This window comes from Bos javanicus, chromosome 1, assembly GCF_032452875.1.
Source record: "Bos javanicus breed banteng chromosome 1, ARS-OSU_banteng_1.0, whole genome shotgun sequence".
In the NCBI taxonomy this organism is placed as follows: Eukaryota; Metazoa; Chordata; class Mammalia; order Artiodactyla; family Bovidae; genus Bos; species Bos javanicus.
This window is the reverse complement of record NC_083868.1, coordinates 52,660,347-52,682,199: the sequence shown is the minus strand read 5'-3', so window position 1 is coordinate 52,682,199 and position 21,853 is coordinate 52,660,347. Positions and strand designations below refer to the sequence as shown.

The 21,853-nt window shown below is 38.4% G+C and overlaps 1 protein-coding gene across 16 annotated transcripts in view; it reads right to left on the bottom strand.

Moving 5' to 3' along the window:
* The window catches only part of BBX (BBX high mobility group box domain containing), a 297,809-nt gene that overhangs the window by 65,391 nt on the left and 210,565 nt on the right, over positions 1 to 21,853 (bottom strand). For all 16 annotated transcript variants that reach the window (XM_061384983.1, XM_061384907.1, XM_061385913.1 and 13 more), the window contains 2 exons: positions 16,772 to 16,970; positions 13,056 to 13,123 (listed from right to left, as the gene is read on the bottom strand). In XM_061384983.1, coding sequence (XP_061240967.1) covers positions 13,056 to 13,123; positions 16,772 to 16,970 — 267 coding nt within the window. The remainder of the gene's footprint in view (positions 1 to 13,055; positions 13,124 to 16,771; positions 16,971 to 21,853) is intronic.

Sequence of the window (21,853 nt, the reverse complement as noted above, 5' to 3'; positions counted from 1 at the left end):
AAAAAATCAATACTGTTCTGGTTTATAAGGAATCTAGGGGTGTTTAGCCCCTAGATACCTTGGTAAATAATCAAAATTTTATTTTATTTTGATTTCCCTGGGAATTCCCAGGCAGTCCAATGGTTAAGGATTTGGCACTTTCACTGCTGTGGCCTGCTTTCAATCCCTGGCCCAGGAACTATGATCCCACAAGCTTCATGACCAAAAATATAAATTAATTAAAAAAAAATTGAGCCCAGGACTAAATGAAAATAAGGTGACTTGATATGTAGATGGCACACACGAAAAATCTATAGAAATATTTAGAATTAAGTATATTATCATATATGGGAGCTACCCTATATAAAGTCTACACAATACACACACACATATTTTTATTTCTGATCCAATGATGCATAAGACAGTTATCATTTATGGGATTAGTTTCCTCATGGCTCAGTTAGAGTTCATATTAACCATAAGAAGAAAAGTCAACTTTCTTTTAAGTGCCATTGTAGATAATTTGGCCATGCCTATAGCAACGCAGTAGCAGCAGCAGCAGCAGCATATACAGCCATAAAAGTTTAAAGTTAAATTAAGACCCCCTGCAAATCATTACGATAGGTGGTCTTAAGTAAAACTTTCTGCTTATATGAAGAATTCAAATGTGAGTAATTATCAAGATGTTTATAACCCTATTTCCCTCCCCCACTCAAGTTTTGTCTGACTCTTTGTGACCCCAGGCTCCTCTGTTGATGGAATTCTCCAGGCAAGAATACTGGAATGGGTAGCCATTATCTTCTTCAGAGGATCTTCCTGACCCAGGGATGAGTCTGGGTCTCCTGCATTGCAGGTGGATTCTTTACCATCTAAGCCATGAGGGAAGCCCCTATAGCCCTACACATGTCAACTGTACTACACAATCAGAGAAGTTTATATGAGCGAGTTTGTGCTCCCCATGGACTAGATGCATACTAAACACACAGGGAATACCTGTTGACTGACTTGATTCTCCATGTTTATAAAAATGAAGAATCTCAATGACCTGGCCAGGAATCACACAACAAAGACTGCTCAATGGTTAGAACAGCTATTACAGCCACTGAGGCTATGCATTTTACTGCAGTGGATAACGTCTTCTTTTAAAATCTAGTCACTCTTACTTTAAAGCACTGTAGATTTAGCCTTTATCTTCAGTGTAGTATAATGGAAACAGCACAAAGTTAGGAGCCAGAAGAACTGGCTTACTACTAAACTACGTGGTTACTTAACTTTCTAGTTCATAGAAGAACAGAAGGAGCAAATCAGAAGGGGCCAAGAGTTGGGATAAGAAAAAGGAAGAGTGTTGAAAAAGAAACAATGTCACCAGCAACAAGACACAGAAGGAAAAGGCAGAAAAACTGTAGACACAATATGTTTTAAATTTTACTGAAGTATAGTTGACTTACTTTACTTAACCAAAATATTGGGTTTATGATAGACTTAAGGGTATACTGTATAATACAGGGAATATAGCCAATACTTTGAAATAACTCTAAATGGAAAGTAACCTTCCAAAATTGTATTACAATTTAAAAAAATCTCAGTTACTTAGAAAAGTGGGCTATCACACACACACACACACAAAACAACAACACAAAAGTAGATCAAGTGGTCCTAAAGTTTCTCCTGAGTGTAGTAAATTAGTATTTATAACTATGATTCTAAGTTGTCAAGATAAGGATAATTATAAAATGTATTCTTTATTTTAAAAAGGCAGAAATAAATGTGTGTGATACATGCTAGACCTGCTGCTGCTGCTGCTGCTAAGTCGCTCAGTTGTGTCCGACTCTGTGCGACCCCATAGACAGCAGCCCACCAGGCTCCCCCGTCCCTGGGATTCTCCAGGCAAGAATACTGGAGTGGGTTGCCGTTTCCTTCTCCAATGCGTGAAAATGAAAAGTGAAAGTGAAGTCGCTCAGTCGTGTCCGACTCTTAGTGACCCCATGGACTGCAGCCCACCAGGCTCCTGTCCATGGGATTTTCCAGGCAAGAGTACTGAAGTGGGGTGCCATTGCCTTCTCCGACATGCTAGACCTACTTCCACCTAAAAACTCAAAATGTAAAAACGGCTCAATGACATGGAAAATGTACTGAGGTAGAATTCATTCTTGCGTGTCTGATAAATGAGGCATCCAGTGCAACTGTACATATTTGTGCATACATGTGAATGTTTGATAAAGAAATCTGGCATTATACCCACATGGAAGGAAGAGGTTATTTCCGACAAAAGGCTCCTATTTAAGAAATGTTATTAGAGGGGCCTAGACCTTGGGGTAGGAGAAGGCAATGGCACCCCACTCCAGTACTCTCACCTAGAAAATCCCATTGATGGAGGAGCCTGGTGGGCTGCAGTCCATGGGGTCGCTAGGTGTCAGACACGACTGAGCGACATCACTTTCACTTTTCCTTTCATGCATTGGAGAAGGAAATGGCAACCCACTCCAGTGTTCTTGCCTGGAGAATCCCAGGGACGGGGGAGCCTGGTGGGCTGCCGTCTATGGGGTCGCACAGAGTCGGACACAACTGAAGCAACTTAGCAGCAGCAGCAGACCTTGGGGTGCAGAAGGCAATGGCACCCGACTCCAGTACTCTCGCCTGGAAAATCCCATGGACAGGAGCCTGGTGCGCTGCAGACCATGGGGTCGCTAGGAGTTGGACACGACTGAGCGACTTCACTTTCACTTTTCCCTTTCATGCATTGGAGAAGGAAATGGCAACCCACTCCAGTGTTCTTGCCTGGAGAATCCAGGGGGAGCCTGGTGGGCTGCAGTCTATGGGGTCGCACAGAGTCGGACACGACTGAAGCGACTTAGCAGCAGCAGCAGACCTTGGGGTATCACTTTGCTGTTTGTATTTACAGTATTCTTAATTACTTATTAAGTGGGATATGGCTAAATATAACAAAATATAGAGATTAAAGGTATTTGTCCATTAATTAAGAAGGAAGAAAAATCCCAAATGAGCAGACAGTCAGTAAAGGGAGAAAGAAACTCAAGGAGCTGTTTCTAGAAGTAGTTTCTGAAGTAATCCCTAAAGCCACTAGGTGTTGCTATACACCCAATAAAGAGAACTGCTAAAGGGCTTTTAAACGCGGCTTTGTTAGCCACATACGTGTTCAACTTCCCTTAAATCCAATCTTCCCTTTAAATTAGCTATAATTCTCAATAACCAAGGAAGGGGAATGATTAGTATAATTAAGAATTATGACGAGGTAGTATTTTTCCCACAGGCAAAATGTACATCGTAATAATGAGAGACATAGAAACATGACCTGGTCCCTTTATATAAAACAAAATCAAGCCAGTCAGATGCACTGTAAGTGGTCTGGAAAGCTAGGTTTTATTAAGCCCATTCCTACTTCTCAAGGCACAAAACCAGTCACAGAGCTGGACTGTGATGAATACACAGTCAACCAAAGCTATGAAGTGCACTGGTCATATCTGAGCTCCACATCCCTGCCCTTGCTAATTCAAACATTTATTGATTACTCATTCCTTCAACAAATATTCAATAAACACCTAATATGTGCCAGAACAAAGACCGCTGCTCTCTTTTAAGAAGCCTACATCCCACCTGTGTGCCTTACATGTCAGGGAATAAAATAACCCTAAGAGGATGAGTCTGGCCCTTAAGGTGCTTGTGGCTCAAGTGCAGGAGACAGCTACACATTAAGAATAGATGTGCCTCCTGGTGGAATATTATAAGGTCTATGGGAGGACAGAGAAGCAGCCTTCATTCTATCTGGGGGTGGACAGAAGAAGTAAGGCAAGTAGCATCTGAGATACCCCTAGAAGGAACATCAGAATTGTGGAAATGATGTGGTAACAATAGGGGGCAAAGTACGGCTTACGTGCCCTGTGTACGTGAGCATCAGCGATCTTCCCAGTATGGCTGAAGACTGAGATGTCTGGGAATGCAGTACGAGATGAACTGAACCGAGAGGAACTTGAACGCTACTTTAGTAAGTGTGATGATTAGGCTGAAGGCAATGGGGAGTCACCCAAGGTTTATAGTCAGAGGAGCGGCATGATGAGAGATGTGTAGTCAGAGAGTGCTTTCAGTGGAGTGCAGGATGACCCTGGCTGGAGAGTGACTGGAGGCAGGAGACTAATTAGAAGGTTAAGGAAATAAACCAGCTAAGATGTGGGGCCCCAATTCAATCAGAGATGGCATTTGCCAGGCCTCAGTAACTACTGGGAAGGGTATCAAGGCTGAGGGAGAGGGGCCAGTAAGTGCCAGTGTTTCTAAGGTAAGTTTGTCTTCTTCGGGAGGAGAGGGGTTGTGAGTAGAGGAGTCCCTGTCAGAGTTCAAGTGTAAAGATCTGGGTGACTCTGAGGCCCATGCACTGACTCTTACCCTCGCTCAACCTGGCCCAGGCTTTCCCACAGTTGGCACTTTTTACCAAGGATCCTTCTATACCAGCATCTGGGTGATCACTTAATTTGCATTTAATATGAGATGTTAAATGGACTTGAGCTTTCAAACACAGGTGAACTCAATATAAGTATATTATATCCAAGTAAGTCCTTCAAAATCTACTTAAGGACTAAAATGGAGCCACTCTTAATTAAACCTAAATGAGGTTAAGGAGTACCTGAGGACTAAAGAAGTGCACTTGACTGACAGACGCCAGGGCTGGGGTGCAGCCGAAAGAGAACTGGGCCACCCTGGGGATCACACCAAATAGTACCACACAGAATTGAGAATTCCTTGAAACTAGAATGCAAATCAAGTCAACTCATCATGGGCTGAGAAGAAGGATAAGTCCGTGGTTTCCCTTGGGGCACCAGGGCCACCAGAATGACAAGTTCCCTGTCATTCTAAGCCATGTGGCAGAGCGCTAGGATGGAAGTTCAGGTCAGACTCCAGGCCACTTCTGTAAAGTGCAACAGACACTGAGAAAAACCAGAGCATCTTCCCACCTCAGTTTCCTCATTTGATAAAACAGGTAACAACGCTACCGACTTCTTCACCGGACACAGTGAAGACAGAATGCAGTTGTGCATATAAATACACTGTCGACAACAATGCAGCAGCACATCCCACCCTTCTTGTTCACCCACTTGTTCATTCCCCTCTTTCCCCACTCACTTGCTGCCCACCTTTCCCATTCCCCCTTTCCACCACCTCTGGGAACGGAGGGGCTCCTCTGAGCTCGTCAGCATCTTGAGCAATGAGGCCCGGGGACTCATGAGGACAGGTGCCTGTCTGGCTTTGAGCCCCACTGTTAAGAGATGGAAGATGCTGGGCTGGATGGGCAGTGAGCAGTGGCATATTATAAAAAGGAAGGGTCTCTACCCAGAACTGAGAAAGTTCAAGGAGCCCACTTAATGTGAATTTAAATATAAATATAGTATTTCCTCACTATGTTTAAAAGCTATAAAACTATGAGAAGGGAATTAAAAGCTTTGAAAAGTGAAAGTGAAGTCACTCAGTCGTGTCCAACTCTTTGCGACCCCATGGACTGTAGCCTACCAGGCTCTTCTGTCCATGGGATTTTCCAGGCAAGAGTACTGGAGTGGGTTGCCATTTGCTTCTCCAGCGGATCTTCCCAACCCAGGAATCAAACCTGGGTCTCCTTCATTGTAGGCAGATGTTTTTACCATCTGAGCCACCAGGGAAGCCCATATATTAAAAGCTTTGGTGGGGGACAAAAGTTGTGAAGGGGGCAAGAGTTGGGGGTGAGGTTGGAATTCAGTAGATTTTAGCATCCTGAAGTGGTCAAATATAGCAGCCTAAGAGAGGCAGAAGTCACAGTAGCTCAATGTTACCAACAGGTAGTAAAAATAACTGTCCCACTTCACTGATATGAGAAATTGTAAGAAAGGGGAAATTTTTCAATTTTACCAAAATCTGTATTTGTTTTAAATTTAAAACTCACAGTGGGATGCTTGGGGCTGGTGCACTGGGACGACCCAGAGGGAGGGTATGGGGAGAGAGGAGGGAGGAGGGTTCAGGATGGGGAACACAGGTATACCTGTGGCAGATTCATTTCGACATTTGGCAAAACTAATACAATATTGTAAAGTTTAAAAATAAAATAAAATTAAAAAAAATAAAACTCACAGTGTTTTAAATATGGACATATTCATTAATTTAACAAATACTGGTATTACCACCTTTTCTTTATCTCATTTCACCCATCCCATTACTTAACGGAACATACACAGGTTTAAATGCTAGTATAATGACTTTCTTGCTCTAAGACGTTAGAGAAGTTATTTAACCTCTCTAGCCTAGTTTCCTCATTTATGAAATGGGAAATAATAAACCAATCTCTTAAGGCTCATGGAAAGATGAAATGAGATAACCAGTGTAAGTGCTTAGTATAGGGCTTGGTCCCCAGAAAGTACTCATGAAATGCCTGTGCATAAAGCTGCAGCTCAGAACACCGCTGGAGAAGTGGCAGGGGCTGAGGTGAGGTGGGCAGGGACTGAATCACTAGTGGGCTACTGGAAGACTGAAGTTAGTCCCTCTGGGCTCAAATCCTAGTTCTGTCACGTCATAGCCACACAATCTTGAGCAGGTTATTTGCTCAACGTGAGTATGCTGCTGGTAAAGCATACTATAGCCTGTAGGAGTAATAGCTTGACATTTCAAGTACGAAATGGCTAGAATAAATTATAGTAATAATACTAAGTACCAATACTAGAATGCTTTTCAGGAGAGGTAAAAATGTCTTTTTTTAAATTAATCTTCATAGAAGTCTTGGGAGTTAGAGGCAAGCGAGTATTATTAGCTCCATTTTACACGATGGAAGGAAAACAAAAATGTGACTTGATCTTAACTTTACCACCATATTTCTTAATGCCAACAAAACAACGAGGCATCCGAAAATCACAAATTCAGGTCTAATACACTTTCCAAATGTCTAAAGCTTTGTCTTCATTTATTCAACTAAATAGATATTGATACCATCAAACCTTTTTATCAGTTATGATTACTCTGCCTAATTTTTCTTATTTTCTATTATTCCTCAAATCATCTCTTCCGTTTCTAGGCAAGATGACTTCTGTGCTCACCTAGATCTAATACTGACCTTTCCAATATTATTCCAAGCTGTTCTATATATTATGTGTTGAATAATCTCCCTTTTCATCTCTGAAATTTATTTCTTCCTGCCTTTATTTTTAAATTTTAATTTAGCTTTATATTTTTATGTTTTATTTTTTAAAGTTAAAAATATAAGACTACAGATTTTCAGTCCTGGAGATTACTTACAGAAATTCTAGTTATAAGAAATTCTACTTATACTTATACTTTATTTATTGCATTTATTGCATTTCCATCTTCAGAATATAACTCACTGATATGAAACATAACGGCTTAACTCAATGTAATAACTTCCTTCTCCTTAGCTCTTCCCAGAGTTTGTGAACATTATTACTTTGCTTAAATTTTTAATAATATTACTTTTAATTCTACTTTTTCTTTCTTGTTCCTTAAAAGTAAAAAAGAGGAGATATGTTCACTAAAGCTGCTGGACACTGTTCAACAGACCGGGTCTCTGATGTTCCCTGATTAGTATACTTTAAGCTTATATCATATTTTCTCAATTAAAAAGTGTCATTTGCTTTTTGATTTATGTAAGTTTACTAAAATCTCATATTCTCTGGAAACATTCCATTTCCTTCACTATTATGGGGTTATTTCCTAACAAGACTTCTATACTTACATTTCACTGGGTCTCAGTAGAGACAAGCTTAACATGCCATTTTGAGTGTGTGTGTGTGGTGGGGGTGGGGGGCGGTAGTCACTCCCTAATGGCTGTCTTGCTCAATACAGACACACCTTAAGAGATATCACGGGTACAGCTGCAGGCCACTACCATCAAAAGCGAATACTGCACTAAAGCTAGTCACACAAAGTTTTGGTTTTCCAGAGTACATAAAAGTTATGTTTATACTATAAATAGTCTATTAAGTGTACAAGGGCTTCCCAAGTGGCACTAGTAGTAAAGAACCCACCTACCAATGTAAGAGAGGTAAAAATCACAGGTTCAATCCTGGTTCGGGAAGATCCCCTGGAGGAGAGTATGACAACCCACTCCGGTATTCTGGCCTGGAGAAGCCCATGGACAGAGGAGCCTGGGGGCTATAGTTCACAGGGTTGCACACAGTTGGACATGACTGAAGTGACTTAGTGCACACACCCATGCAAGTGTACAGTAACTTTATACCTAAAAAATATACACACCTTAACTTAAATGCCTTATTGCTCAAAAACGCTAACTATCATGAGCCTTCAGTGGGTTGTAATCTTTTTTCTGATGGAGGGGCTTGCATTGACATTGATGGATGACTGATCAGTGTGGTGGCTGCTGAAGGTCCGAGCGGCTGTGGCAATTTCTTAACTTAAGACAGCAATAAAGTTTGTCATATTGATGGACACTACCTTCCAGAATGACTTCTCTGCAGCCTGCAATGTTCTTTGATAGCATTTTACCCAAAGTAGAAGTTCTTTCAAAAACTGTAGCCAATCCTTTCAAACCCTGCCACTGCTTTATCAACTAAATTTATGTCACATTGTAAATCCTTTCTTGGCATTTCAACAATCTTCATAGCATTTTCACCAAGAGGATATCCCACCTCAAGAAGCTACTTCCTTTGCTCCATTAGAAGCAACTCCTCATCCATTCAAGTTTTATCATGAGATTGAAGCAATTCAAGTTTTATCTTTAGCTCCTAATTCTAGTTCTCTTGCTATTTCCAGCACATCTGCAGTTACTTCTTCCAGTGAAGTCTGGAACCCCTCAAAGTCATCCAGGAGGGTTGGAATCAACTTTTCCCCATATCCTATTAATCCTGATTATTATTTTTTTCTTTCTGGTCATGCCGCATGGCTTGCTGGATAGCCTCGGGTCCCAACCACTGAACTGCCAGGGAATTTTCTTAATGTTGATATTTTGATTTCTTCCCATGAAATGCAAACATTCTTAGTGGCATCGAGAATGGTGAATCCTTTCCAGAAGGTTTTCAACTAAATGACTTTGCCCAGATCCATTAGAGGAATCACCATCTATGGCAGCTACAGCCTTACAAAATGCATTTCTTAAATAAGAAGACTTAAAAGTCAAAATGACCCCTTAATCCATGGGCCGCAGAACAGATGTGTGGAATAGTATGAAAACATTAGTCTTGCTGGGCACCTACGTCAGAGCTCTTGAATGGCCAGGTGCACCGTCAATGAGCAGTAGTATTATAAATAAATATAATATTTATAGGACTCTTCATTTCTGAGTAGTAGGTCTCAACAGTGGGTTTGAAATATTCAGTTAACTATGTTATAAACAGACATGCTGTCACCCAGGTGGAGCAGTCAGAATACACACAACATTTATCAACTAAGTTCACTGTTTTATATGGATATGATTTGTAGCACCCCCTACTCACCAGCTCAGATTACAATAGTAACATTAAAGGTCACTGATCATAGACTGCCATAACAAATATAATAATAATGAAGTTTGAAATTCTGCAAGAATTGACAAAATGTGACAGAGAGATACAAAGTGAGTAAATATGGTTGGAAAAATGGTGCCAACTGACCTGCTGGACGCAGGGTTGCCAAAAGCCCTCAATTTGTAAAAATTGCAGTATCTGCAAAGCACAATAAAATGAGGGATGCCTATACATTTATTTTGTTTCTTTAATTCATATACTCTTAACAACAAACACTGCTTTTAAAAATTTGTCTCAAATATGAAATATATTTCAGTGTATTCTGGGTATAAAGAAAATACAGGACTAACCATTTATGTGAAAAAGAGTCAAACAAACTGTAAATGCAATTCTTACCCCATTTCACTCATCAGAGACACAAATAGTAGCATATAAAAATGCTGCCCTAATAATGCCAAACATACTGTGGCAAACTTAGAGTTAATCAAAAGACTAAGGAGAAAGCAAAAACTCAGACATCCTGCTTGTTATTATTTGCTCACTGCTATATCAAGAACCTATAATTTCTCTCTAAAAACCCTAAGAGCACATCATATGTAGATCTACGAAATGTATAAACCAAAGAAACTTTAACCTAGAGTTTTATTGTTCCTGTAACAGTAAGCCTGTCTACCTTCTGTTAATACAATTGTTTTAAAAAATAAAACTATTACCTATATTAAATTTTTCATATTTAAAAAAAAAATAGGCTTTTGAGGACTTTTTCTATGTGATTAGGTTTCAGGCTGACAAATAAAGGAAAATCTCCTTTTCAATAAGCCATTTCAGAGTAAGAATTTTCTCATGGCATTTTAAAAATTCATTACAATTAGACCTCCTCTGTGGAAGAATTTTTGTAAAATGTCACTTTATTCGACTGGTCCTACCCAACAGTTTAAACAGACTTCATGGTAATTGTTCCAAATCTAAGAAGTATCAAATTTCTGTACTTCTTTCCTTATCTCATTATCTTTACAATTTTCTTTTAAAAATATAAGTATGTATTCATTGTATTTGTCATCTGCCAATGTACATAAGCCCCTAAAGTTCTATGAAAATGTCTACATATTTGGAATGCGACTTTGCATAGAAATTAGGTATTAAATGAAATCTACTGACAGCTATGAAAAAAACTCTCAAACTAATTATATTTAGAGATGGCATTATGTTATACAAACTTTGCCCCTTTATTGTTTCAATAGCTCAAGACCATTTTCAATAATGCCTAAATATATCTGGGACAAGAAGGAGGAATTATGAAGAAAGACTTGTATTCTTAGAAGTGGTCCTTAAAAACCTAAGTGCTGGCAACTTCCTTAGTATGAAATTCTTTCTCCTGTACGGTTCATTTCTTTCGGCCATTTAATTTTCTCTGTTTCTTTAGCTTGAGAATTTTCAAAATGGTTCCCCCTTCATCAGAAATGGAAGGTTGACCACTGCATGATTTAAACTGCTTGTGTCAAACTCTGCTGTCCTCATAAGTGGGGAGAAGAGCTATTCACTAAAAAGAGCCCAAAAGACAAATTTTAATTCAAAGAAAAAAAAAGTATTCCTTTTTCTGACTAGCATTTTCATCCATCTGTAAGTTCTATACATGTTTATTTGTTTACATTTTTTCCTGAAAATTAGAAGGAATGCTAATAGATGTTTGGAAGAAAATTTCATTATTATCTAATCTATCAGAGAAGATGATACTGACTTTCACAATACAGTGCATTCTTGAGAATCATGAGTCAGACTGTGCTGAAAGGTCAAATGCGCATTATTATTCCAACCTTCACCTTTGGGAACATGCTTGGGATGCTCTACGCTCTAGTCAGAGTTAATCTGATTGCTTTTAATGTGTCATAAAGTCAAATGATGCCAGTGAAGGCTATCATGTGAGGAAATACAAACCTGCTGAATGATGAGTATGCAAAAGTACAAAGTTTCCTTTTTCAGCTAAAGATAAGTACAATGTAAATAAGTACGGGTCCACCAAATTGACACATTTATTGTGATTCTAAATTGAACAGAACTAACAAGTTAAATCCGAAGGCGATGGCACCCCACTCTAGTATTCTTGCCTGGAAAATGCCACGGATGGAGGAACCTGGTAGGCTGCAGTCCATGGGATCGCTAAGAGTTGGACACGACTGAGCGACTTCACTTTCACTTTTCACTTTCATGCATTGGAGAAGGAAATGGCAACCCACTCCAGTGTTCTTGCCTGGAGAATCCCAGGGACAGGGAAGTCTGGTAGGCTGCCGTCTATGGGGTCGCACAGAGTTGGGCATGACTGAAGTGACTTAGCAGCAGCAGCAGCAGCAACAAGTTAAATCAAATTGAATATCTGGTCAACTACTAAGGATCCCAAACATAAACTATAAATAATAAAAGAGTGTTGTGATGTAAATATGTGGTATCTTCTAAAACAACTATTTGAATATGGTTTAACTGTAATTCATAAGGCATGCATACAACTTAAGAAAGGAAGGAAGGAATATATATATGTGTATGTGTGTGTTAGTTGCGCAGTCGTGTCAGACTCTCTGCGATCCCATGGACTGTAGGCTGCCAGGCTCCCCTGTCCATGGAATTCTCCAGGCAAGAATACTGGAGAGGGTTGACATTCCCTTCTCCAGGGGATTTTTCCCGACCCAGGGATCGAACCCTGGTCTCAAGCGTTGCAGGCAGATTCTTTACCATCTGAGGCACCAGGGAGGCCCATACATATATATGTATGTACATACATACGTTATGTATGTATGTATATGCAATAAAATTGCCATTTTGGGTCCTAAGTAGTAATGCTGGTTGGGGATTGAAAAATTTCCACCTCAAGGACTTCAGTGTATAAAATAATGTGACCAGTAGCAGGTCAATGCATCTGGCCTCTGCTAAATGGGTTTGGAAAATAGAGAAATTCCACAAATGCAAACTATGCATGGCTATTGACTACTACCTGCCTGTCAAGACTATATCTAAGAGTTATTTAGCAAACACAACCCAATAACTATACAAGGGAATAAAACAAGACCAAGGTCATTAGGAGGGTCTGGGTCCATTTTCATTTTCCGTTTTAAAGAATAAGCAATCCTAAAATGCCACGTTTTCTGATTTTCAAAAGCAGGAGTTTGGATTTATTCAGGTACCAGAGAGACCAACAGTCTCATGCTTTTTTTTTAAACTCTCACCTTTTCACTAACAAGTCTAAATGAGAACATCACAAAAGCAGACACTGTTATAAACAGAATGAATGACTCACAGGATCCACCATCTGAACTCCATTACAAAGCCATGGCAAATGCTAATTATCTGTATGTCCTAAGTCTTACGCCTGTGCTCAGAGAATCTCAAAATCTGCACCCAATCTCTGTTTGTGTCCTTTTGGGTTCATGTAACCCAGTCTGTTACTTTCAAGGCATAATACCATGCACACAGAAACCTTAATGAAAATTAAGGTTTAAAATTGAAAGCATGAAAATTAAAAGCATAGTTTGTTCATGAGCTGTTAACAGTGAAACTGTAGAATAAACACTGTGAACAGAACACAAGTGTCCATGTTATCAACTTCTAGCAGGAGTGGAACAGAGAGGGATAGGGACTACTTACCTCTGGTGTCCCAAGAGCATGTTCTCCAGCTAAAAGCAGCATGCTCAGGCCTCCCATTTGAGTAGGATCTAAATAAGCCAAAAGTAAGTAAATTATCAATTCACAACAATGGAGAACATATAATCCAAAATACTCACAAAGACTAACAATCAGAAATCCAACAGAACCACACATAACTTATTACAGAAAACTTTTGAACTTTATGAAGCAGTAACCTGGCATATATATGCTTAGTACTCACACTTCTGTGAGCTTTAAGAATACCACTGTTGTCCACCATTCCAACAAAATACTTTATTCAGTACCACAGCTGTTTAGAACATGAATTATCTCCTAGTGCAATGCTTCTTTCCTTACTGCATGGGGAGTTTGGATGAAAAAAACAATAGAGTGCTTATGCTTTTTTCTAAGAAATTTGAGACTGTTATTCCCAAATTGTTATTTTTCCCACATGAAATCAGGGCTGATAAAAAGAAACAGGTCATTGGAGGAACATGAGAACAGAAAGACATTTTACAAATGAGCCACCAAAAATTTAGTGGGCTTTGTTCAAATATTCTTTCTTTAAAACTTTCAAAAACAAATCTAAGTTCAACAGTTAAGTATTTCTGACATCTTAAATCTTAGGGATAAGGTTAGGGCCTTCCTCAAAATATCTTTTAGCACTCAAAATGAACCCTTTTTATACTACTGAAGGTCTTTGTTTTCATTCCTTCAATAATCAACAGAAGTAGAAACAGAAACTGGTTGATCTATGACCCAGGATTATATCCAAACAAAGAAAATACAGACAATAAGAAACCTATATCCTTTAAGGTTGTCTTAAATGAGTTACATTTCAGAACTTCAATAAAATAACATATGTGAAAATGCCTAAGTCAATGCTTAACCTAGTGCTTCCTGGTCCTCAATAAACACAATTTTTTTTATTTTAGTAATCTCTCTACAATTAAAAATGAGGATCAGGCATAGTGTTGCCTGAAGACATTCAGGTGCTTCTTTTCTTCTTTTTTGATTTTGTTTAAAGATATGTCCTTAAATCCATCTTTCAATACAAATCTGTCTCAAGAACTCATGAAGCAACTCTGACCACATCTTACAAATGGTCCAACTTTAAAAAAAGAAAAGAATCTGCGGGAGATTTTTTAAAAAAAAGAAAGAGCTTAGTAGAGGTAAAATATGTCACCAAATGATCAGGTGGTCACAAAACAGCTCCATGTTGGAAGACCGCCTTATAGGAAGAGATGTAGGAACACAGACCGATTTGCTAAAACAAGGCTCTTCATTGTTGAGATTCAATCCTTAATTAAACGTTAAGTTTATGAACTATTGTGGCTGCTAAAACTGACACTTAAATCTATTGGCAAATAAAAATTAGGAGAAATGAACTGGGTGGAAAGTAAAAGTGAACTTCAGTTCTCAGGGCAGCCAAATACTTTTGGAACTGCCATTCTAGAGATAAGAAGGATTGAATAATTGCTTTCTAATAAAGATAAAAATGCGTTAGTTCAAATTACTAAGTAAAATACGAACATACTTCCATGATAATCTATTTACGTTATACACAAATATGACTTTGCTGTATAGACACTAAAACACAGACAAGAAATTACCATCATCCTTTATGTTAATTTATACTTATATAATGTTATTTGGATATATCAAAACTATACTTATATAAATAGCATGCATTCCCTTCACTCAGAGGACCTGCACTAAGTTAAATTCTACACAGCTTTTCCTTCTTGGATATCACACACTTGACTGCTTTGGGGTTATTAAAAAATGCAAAATGTCATGTGACAAGGACTACAGGGGAAACAAAATAAAATGAAATTCCATGTAAGCTTAAACTGGCCTCTAAAAGCCCTACAGCTTCTTCCTCTAGATTTAAACACTAAGAACCATGTTTTAATTAACAGCAAATTAGTTTGCTATCGTTGTGCTAAAAAGGAACATCAGACCAATGTTATCAGCTGTATATAGCTTAACAAGGGCTGTGATCATGGATTTCCAACATCCATCACAGGCCCTTATATAATGTGAGAAAGTTCTTTTCCTTCTTTTCTGTATTTTTTTAAAAAGAATGCTGTCCTTAAAAACTGACCTGTAAATATCTTGGTTGAAACCTAGGTCCCAATTTGAATTTGTAGGTATAACAAGTAGACTAATAAACTGACAGAAATAATGCTATAGATAGACATCTTTTATAGCTTTCTGCAGTATTTCTGGTTTGTGAATAGCCACTGTATGCAAAACAAAACAAAACACAACCTAGAAAGACTGATCTAGACTTAGAAGTGGTAGAAAAAGCAATGGAAGACACATGCTAATCGAAGGAATTCATTCAGAAGCCAGTCAAAGATATACTCTGAGTTGGTCCTGATGATAAGTTCAGATGATTAAGTATTTTATAAAAACTCTTACTGACACAATCTGTGGATTCTAGAAGCAGCAAGCAGGTTGAAGCTGAAACTGTACAAAGTAACAGCTGAAACAAAGACAGATCTCTATTCTGATTCCTCTGAGATATGCAAAGTATCACTTTGTAAGCTCACCTAGAACTATACCACAGATATTTACATAACAATCACCTGAAGACTTTGTTCCCCAAGAATGGCCAGATGGCATTTCTTAGATTTACATGTGACACCACCACATTGTTAGATGCCACAAGTCACACATTGAACTGTTAAATCTCACTAGGCCTCCTGGCAATTAAAAAGTGAAGCCTCATCACAATACAGCTAAACTTTCATTCCCAAGCTTTCTATTTTGCAAACTGTTCAGAGCTCCCATTTTGAAGAAAATTTGTTTGTACTAATGACATGGGAACCCTCTAGCTCCACATCAGTTTCAATGCTTCCATCTTGCCCAGTCTCCCTAATTCATCCTGGAAACTTCTCTTGATTATGGTATTATAACAGCTAGGAAGACAGAACCATTTGCAAGGTGAATATAAATACTTTATTTTGTGGTAATAAATGCTGTAACGTTCCTTACCACCCAAAGAATATTAAAGGCTCAGAACAAATGGGACCATCTGGAATGTTCAATTTGCCGGGCCCGTAAAAGGATTGGGATGGCAATTCCCTCTAAAAAACAGTTGTCAGATCCATCCTAGATTTGTGATGGAGTTGTTCATCCCCCTGTCCTCGATGTTTCATATCCTCAAATGATCTACATAACTGTGGCTTGTTAGGTGTGCAACACAACTAAGGTGCTTACAGTGTGTGCTAGTTGCTCGGTCATGTCCGACTCTTTGCGACCCCATGAACTGTAGCCCGCCAGGATACTCTGTCCATGGGATTCTCCAGGCAAGAAAACTGGAGTGGATTGCCATTCCCTTCTCCAGAGAAGGTGCTTACGCGGAACAACTTAATAGTGGGCACGAGTGTGTAAGCTGTTTTGTTACATTACAAAATCCCTGAGTTCCTGACAGTCTCCACATTGTTGTCTGCTTTTCCATATCAATGTCAGGAATCCACAGATATTTACAATGGCTCCACCACTTGGTCTAACCCTCCTTTCTTTAATTATATATACATTCTAAAGCATGTCATACTCCAAAGCTTTAAGCTACGGTACATATTTGCCATTACTTCCTATTGGTCATAAATTTTGCTTTTCTCTCCCTCTCTATTATCTATTAAAAATACTGCCTACATGAACTGCCCCAGTCTTACAGAACAGGGAAAATTAGTGTTTAAACTCACCGGCCATTCCAAAGTTAAGCTGAGGCATTTCTTCAGTCTTTGTTTTCTTGGGGCTTGGCAAGTCTCTTGAAGAGTCAGATGGGAAGGCCCATAGTTTCTTTCGTGGATTGACAGTGGTGGGTGCTGGGGATTTCACAGGCTTGTTTGTGGTAGGACACCATTTGTAGCCAGGATTTGCCTTCATAAACGCATCTTTATACTATAAATAAAGAACAGACAACATATTTTAATTAACACATAGATTGAAAAGGTTCTAATAGCCTTCACCTTACTCCTCTATTAAGATACTGAATTAAAAAAAACAACACTTCTGTGTCTTCCGTTGTAGAAGAATGACAGCCTCAGTATGGGGCTTTAGAGCTAGGACATGAATTTATCTACTAGAAAGTTCATTTGTGGGATGAGGGTTCAGAGGCAACAAATTTTGTATCTTTCAACTCTCATTATTCTTTTTCCTTTCCAGTATCCAAATTCAGATCTCCGCCTGGTCTTGGTGGAGAAAGGGAGTTATCTGCCATGTTATTTGTCATGTGTATATATTTCTAAGTAGGTATCAGATGCACATTACAAATGTGAGCGAACACCAGAGTCAGTAACTAGATTCTGCTCACTGCTTAATTTGGTAAGTTAAAAATTAAAACATGCTTTACTGCACAGGCAAATACAGGCAAATCTTACAGAGCAATGTAATCAATTGTAGGATAAATGAACCAAGATCAAGAATGGCAAGAGAATGGCGCAGGGCAAACTGATGAACTTTTCAGTTATTTGCAGGGGCATGTAGAAGAAACAGTACTGGATACAGAGTCTAATTATCTGGGTTCAAAACCCACCTCTGCTGTTAGTCAGTGGTGGACATTAAGCAAGTTGTACAACCTTTCTCAGCCTCAATTCCTCCTCAAAACTACACAGTGTAACTTCACCTGATCACATCCTAGGGGTTTGCAATGAACACATGTGATCACTAAAGTGAACATACAGAGAGCTGTGATGTGTGAGGTTGCAATTAATCCATCACAACATGGAGGTTTTCAGCCTTTGGTATCAATATTTTCTTTTCTCCTTTATTTTTCTATGGTTTTCTCCCTCTTTCCCAACTCTGCCATTCCCTTTACCGACAATAAAATTAAATAAAATATATGTACGCTATTCATGTTCTATTACCAAAATTATGTCATTTGATAAAATATATTTTTATGTATTCTTCAATGATTTTATTACTGCTAGATACCTTATTTAATTAATATGATTTGTTCAATCCTATAAAGCTTGCTTTTCAAAATGAACACTGTGTGTAAAATTAATTTAGTATAAGATTGAAACAGCTTTTTAACCCATTTGAAAAAGAAGTTCCTTTACCCTTAGTGTAAAAACAGTATATCTGATCAAACTAATAAACACCACTTCACTTTAAATCATATAAATGAAAATTGTACTGTAGACAATATAATGCAAACTTACTAGTCAATTGTTTAGTATTACCCCCCAGAATTACCCTTAATTCAAATTTTCTGAATAATCTTTTTGCTGTTAAACTAAAAGCTGTACATCTGCATATTGATATATAGGTACATGCAGAAGGAAGATACAGTAAGGTAAGTTCTACTCTTACAAAAATAATTAAAACAGGATACAAAGGCCAGATCCAGACTAGAATTTATCATCACATAGCAGAATAAATTTGAGGGTATCAATGTCACATTCACATGCATGAGGGGGATTTACAGGTTTGTTAAGCTGAGGCAGACAAACAGCTTTACTTGCTGTCTGGAGGTGGAAAGTGACAAATGAAAGGGTGAGATGAAAATCAAAGTAGCAGGCACCATGCATCATCATTTTGTCCCAGCAAAAGGAACACGAGCTGCAACAGTAGGATGAACAGTCATCTGAATAAAAGTCACCACTCTATAAAGTAACAAAGGACTATCAGAGTAACATATCTGTCACAAGACATTTAAAAGAAAGTTTTTGATACTTTTGGTGGTGTTTTTTTTGTTTTTTTAAGAAAAAGTCCCAACTGTGAAAGATCCTAGATGGATGGATGTCACTAGATTTCAGATTTCCTCTGTTTCTAGGTGTCACCTTCTTGCCTTCCTATGTTGTCAATCTGCTAGATAATATAGTTCTTTCTCAGTAAATATTACATCCTTTTCTAAGAATCACTTAGCAATTTGCTTAGATGAAAATCTGCATGTGTGATGAAAACAATAATACTGTCATTCTTATGAATGATTTATTACCAGCGTTGACTATTCTTAAAAGCACTGATGGTATTAATAAGGGCTAGTTTAAACTAACTTATGATATGCAGCTGTGCTGAAGACAACGTAAAGCAGTGACAATCACTGACCATAAACATCTCTTTCTCTTGTACTTATTCTACCCACTCAGTCACTGACTAGATGACCGACACTGGTTAAACACGGGGCATGAGAAGAGCATGAATTAGTCTGGTTTTAAATTGATTACAATCCACAATTAGCCATTCAAACATATTACTTCTTTTAATACACAGTCCACACACCTTTCCCTGGCTCCAGCATGGTAACTGTTTTTTAGTGGGTCTGTGAGAAGTGGTCCATAAAGAAGGCTGAGTGCCAATGAATTGATGCGTTTGAATTGTGGTGTTAGAGAAGACTCCTGAGAGTACCTTGGACTGCAAGGAGATCAAACCAGTCAATTCTAAAGGAAATCAACCCTGAATATTCATTGAAAGGACTGATAGTGAAGCTGAAGTTCCAGTACTTTGGCCACCTGATGTGCAGAGCCAACTCACTGGAAAATTTCCTAATGCTGGGAAAGACTGAGGGTGAGATGGTTGGATGGCATCACAGACTCAATGGACGTGAGTTTGAACAAACTCCTGGAGATAGTGAAGGACAAGGAAGCCTGGTGTGCTGTAGTGTATGGGGTTGCAAAGAGTCAGACACGACTTAGCAACTGAACAACAACTACTGAAGCTACCTGTGTGTAGGACAAATGGCAGAAGACAGGCCTGGAGTATGTGGGGTTTCATGGAAAACAGAAACTGAGAGTTCACTATGAGGATCAATACTATGTAAATTAACCACAATATTAATCTTTCATATTCTTAAACTCAATGTAAAACAGCAGAGCAAAGGGTTAAGAATGAAGGATATAAGAGAAAAGAATAACAAACAGCCCTTGTCCTTAAGGAGTTTAAAGCTTAGATGGAGATGTCATAAATTCATGAAAAGACAGACAGGTCAACACAGGCAGTGTATGAACATCCAGTGAGGGAGAAGGCAGGAGGAGCCTCAGGGCATGAGGATGTCTGTCCTTGGAACCGAGCACACACACCATCAGTCACTGGCTCTGATTCAGCTATAAGAGACAACAGAAAGGCTTAATCATTTGTTGTGATGAGGTTATTAGGAAAGGGATCACAGAGAAAGCTGAGTAAGGGAGAAATCAGAAGCGGCTATATATAGTCTGAAGCAAATAGCTGAGTGAAACTATTAGCACGTTGGCCAACCATGTGGGCAAAAATCCATCAGCACAGATTGAAGGGACCAAAGAGACAGGCCCACTCATCTGGATCCCCAGGGGAGGGCTTTCCTGCTGGGGGTAGAGGGCGAAGCTCAGTTATCCTTCACAAACATCAATCACAGGCTATTGGTCCTATCCTCGAGGTAACTAACCTCTTGCTAAAATACTTATTTTCAAAAATCTCCCATTAAAGTAAAAATTCCCTTACTAAATTCTTTTTTGTTTTGCAAATTTCTAACTGATTAGATAACCTAAGTGAATCTACTTTATAGCCACAGTTCCTGACTTACAGAAGGTGCTTATTAGTAAATGTTGGCCCTCCTCTATCCAATCTCAATCACCACCAGACTTCATTAGCAATGATAATACACCACTGCTTTTCGGTAATGGTATTAAATACATACCCTTGACACAGTATTTGGTCTACTTTATATATGACAACGGCATTATTATAAACCAAAAGACAGTATTACGTTAATCTTTAAAAAACTGGTTCTCAAAATTACTTTCACAGATCACTTATAAGAATGGGAAATTTGATCTTAAAAAGCACCTTAAGGAGAGATGTCCTTATTAATTGTTCTCCAAGTGTTTGTTCTTAATTGGAGGTGGGGCGGGAGGGTTGGATCAAAAAATCCGGCAGTATTTCTAGCTATTATTGCAGTCTAGCTCTTCTCAGCAGAGTGAGAGAGAATAATAACCCTGTTGAGGTAAAGTAATAAGGGACCCTGGGAATATCTATATAAATAAAGAGAGCTGATACAGGTGCAAAAATGTGAAATATCACCATGATAAAAAAAAAATCTACCACAACTATGAGATTATTCAGTAATTATCTTGTTTTCAAAAAAAGGCATAATACAATTTAAATTCTGTAACTTTGCAGGGGCTAAGTGAATCTTTAGCATAATAAATTTTGAAATGGCTAATGAATTTGGAGACAACTGTACCTCCTCATATTGGCAGGCAGAAATCACATTATACAGGGTGGAAGACGAGAGTAAGATATTTGAGAAGTGGTACTAATTAGTACTTTCTTAGTTCTAGGAACCTTTCCTCATAAAAATGTTAAAACTTATAGGTCTGAATTATTCTTACTAGACATTTTAACAGGAAGAAAATGAATCAGACTTTTATATGACAGGATGATGAATTAAGTTTATGTATCTGATAGAAAAGATGTATTTTAAATTATACACTAACCTATGAAACTTTCGTGATAAAGCCACTCCAGTAAAAACCACACATTTCAAAAAGTGACTTGAATAAGTGACCAGGGAGTTATTTGGTTCTCTTGCAGAAAAGTCATAAAGGAAAAACTGAGTTGGCTATAGATATGGTTGCCTAAATTCCCTGTAAGGATTACTGTGGAGACAGTAGTTCATTTCCACATATAACCTTTTTTAAAGGACAATATTCCTCCCTAATTTGGGTTAAGAAGGAGAAAGTCTATTTAATCAGTTAGCACTAATTAAAAATAAAAATTTCAGAATTTCTTTTAAGATGTAATTTTGGCACTTTATAAAAGGATGGTAGGGGTCTGGGTAAGTAAACATTATCTGCATTTCTGGA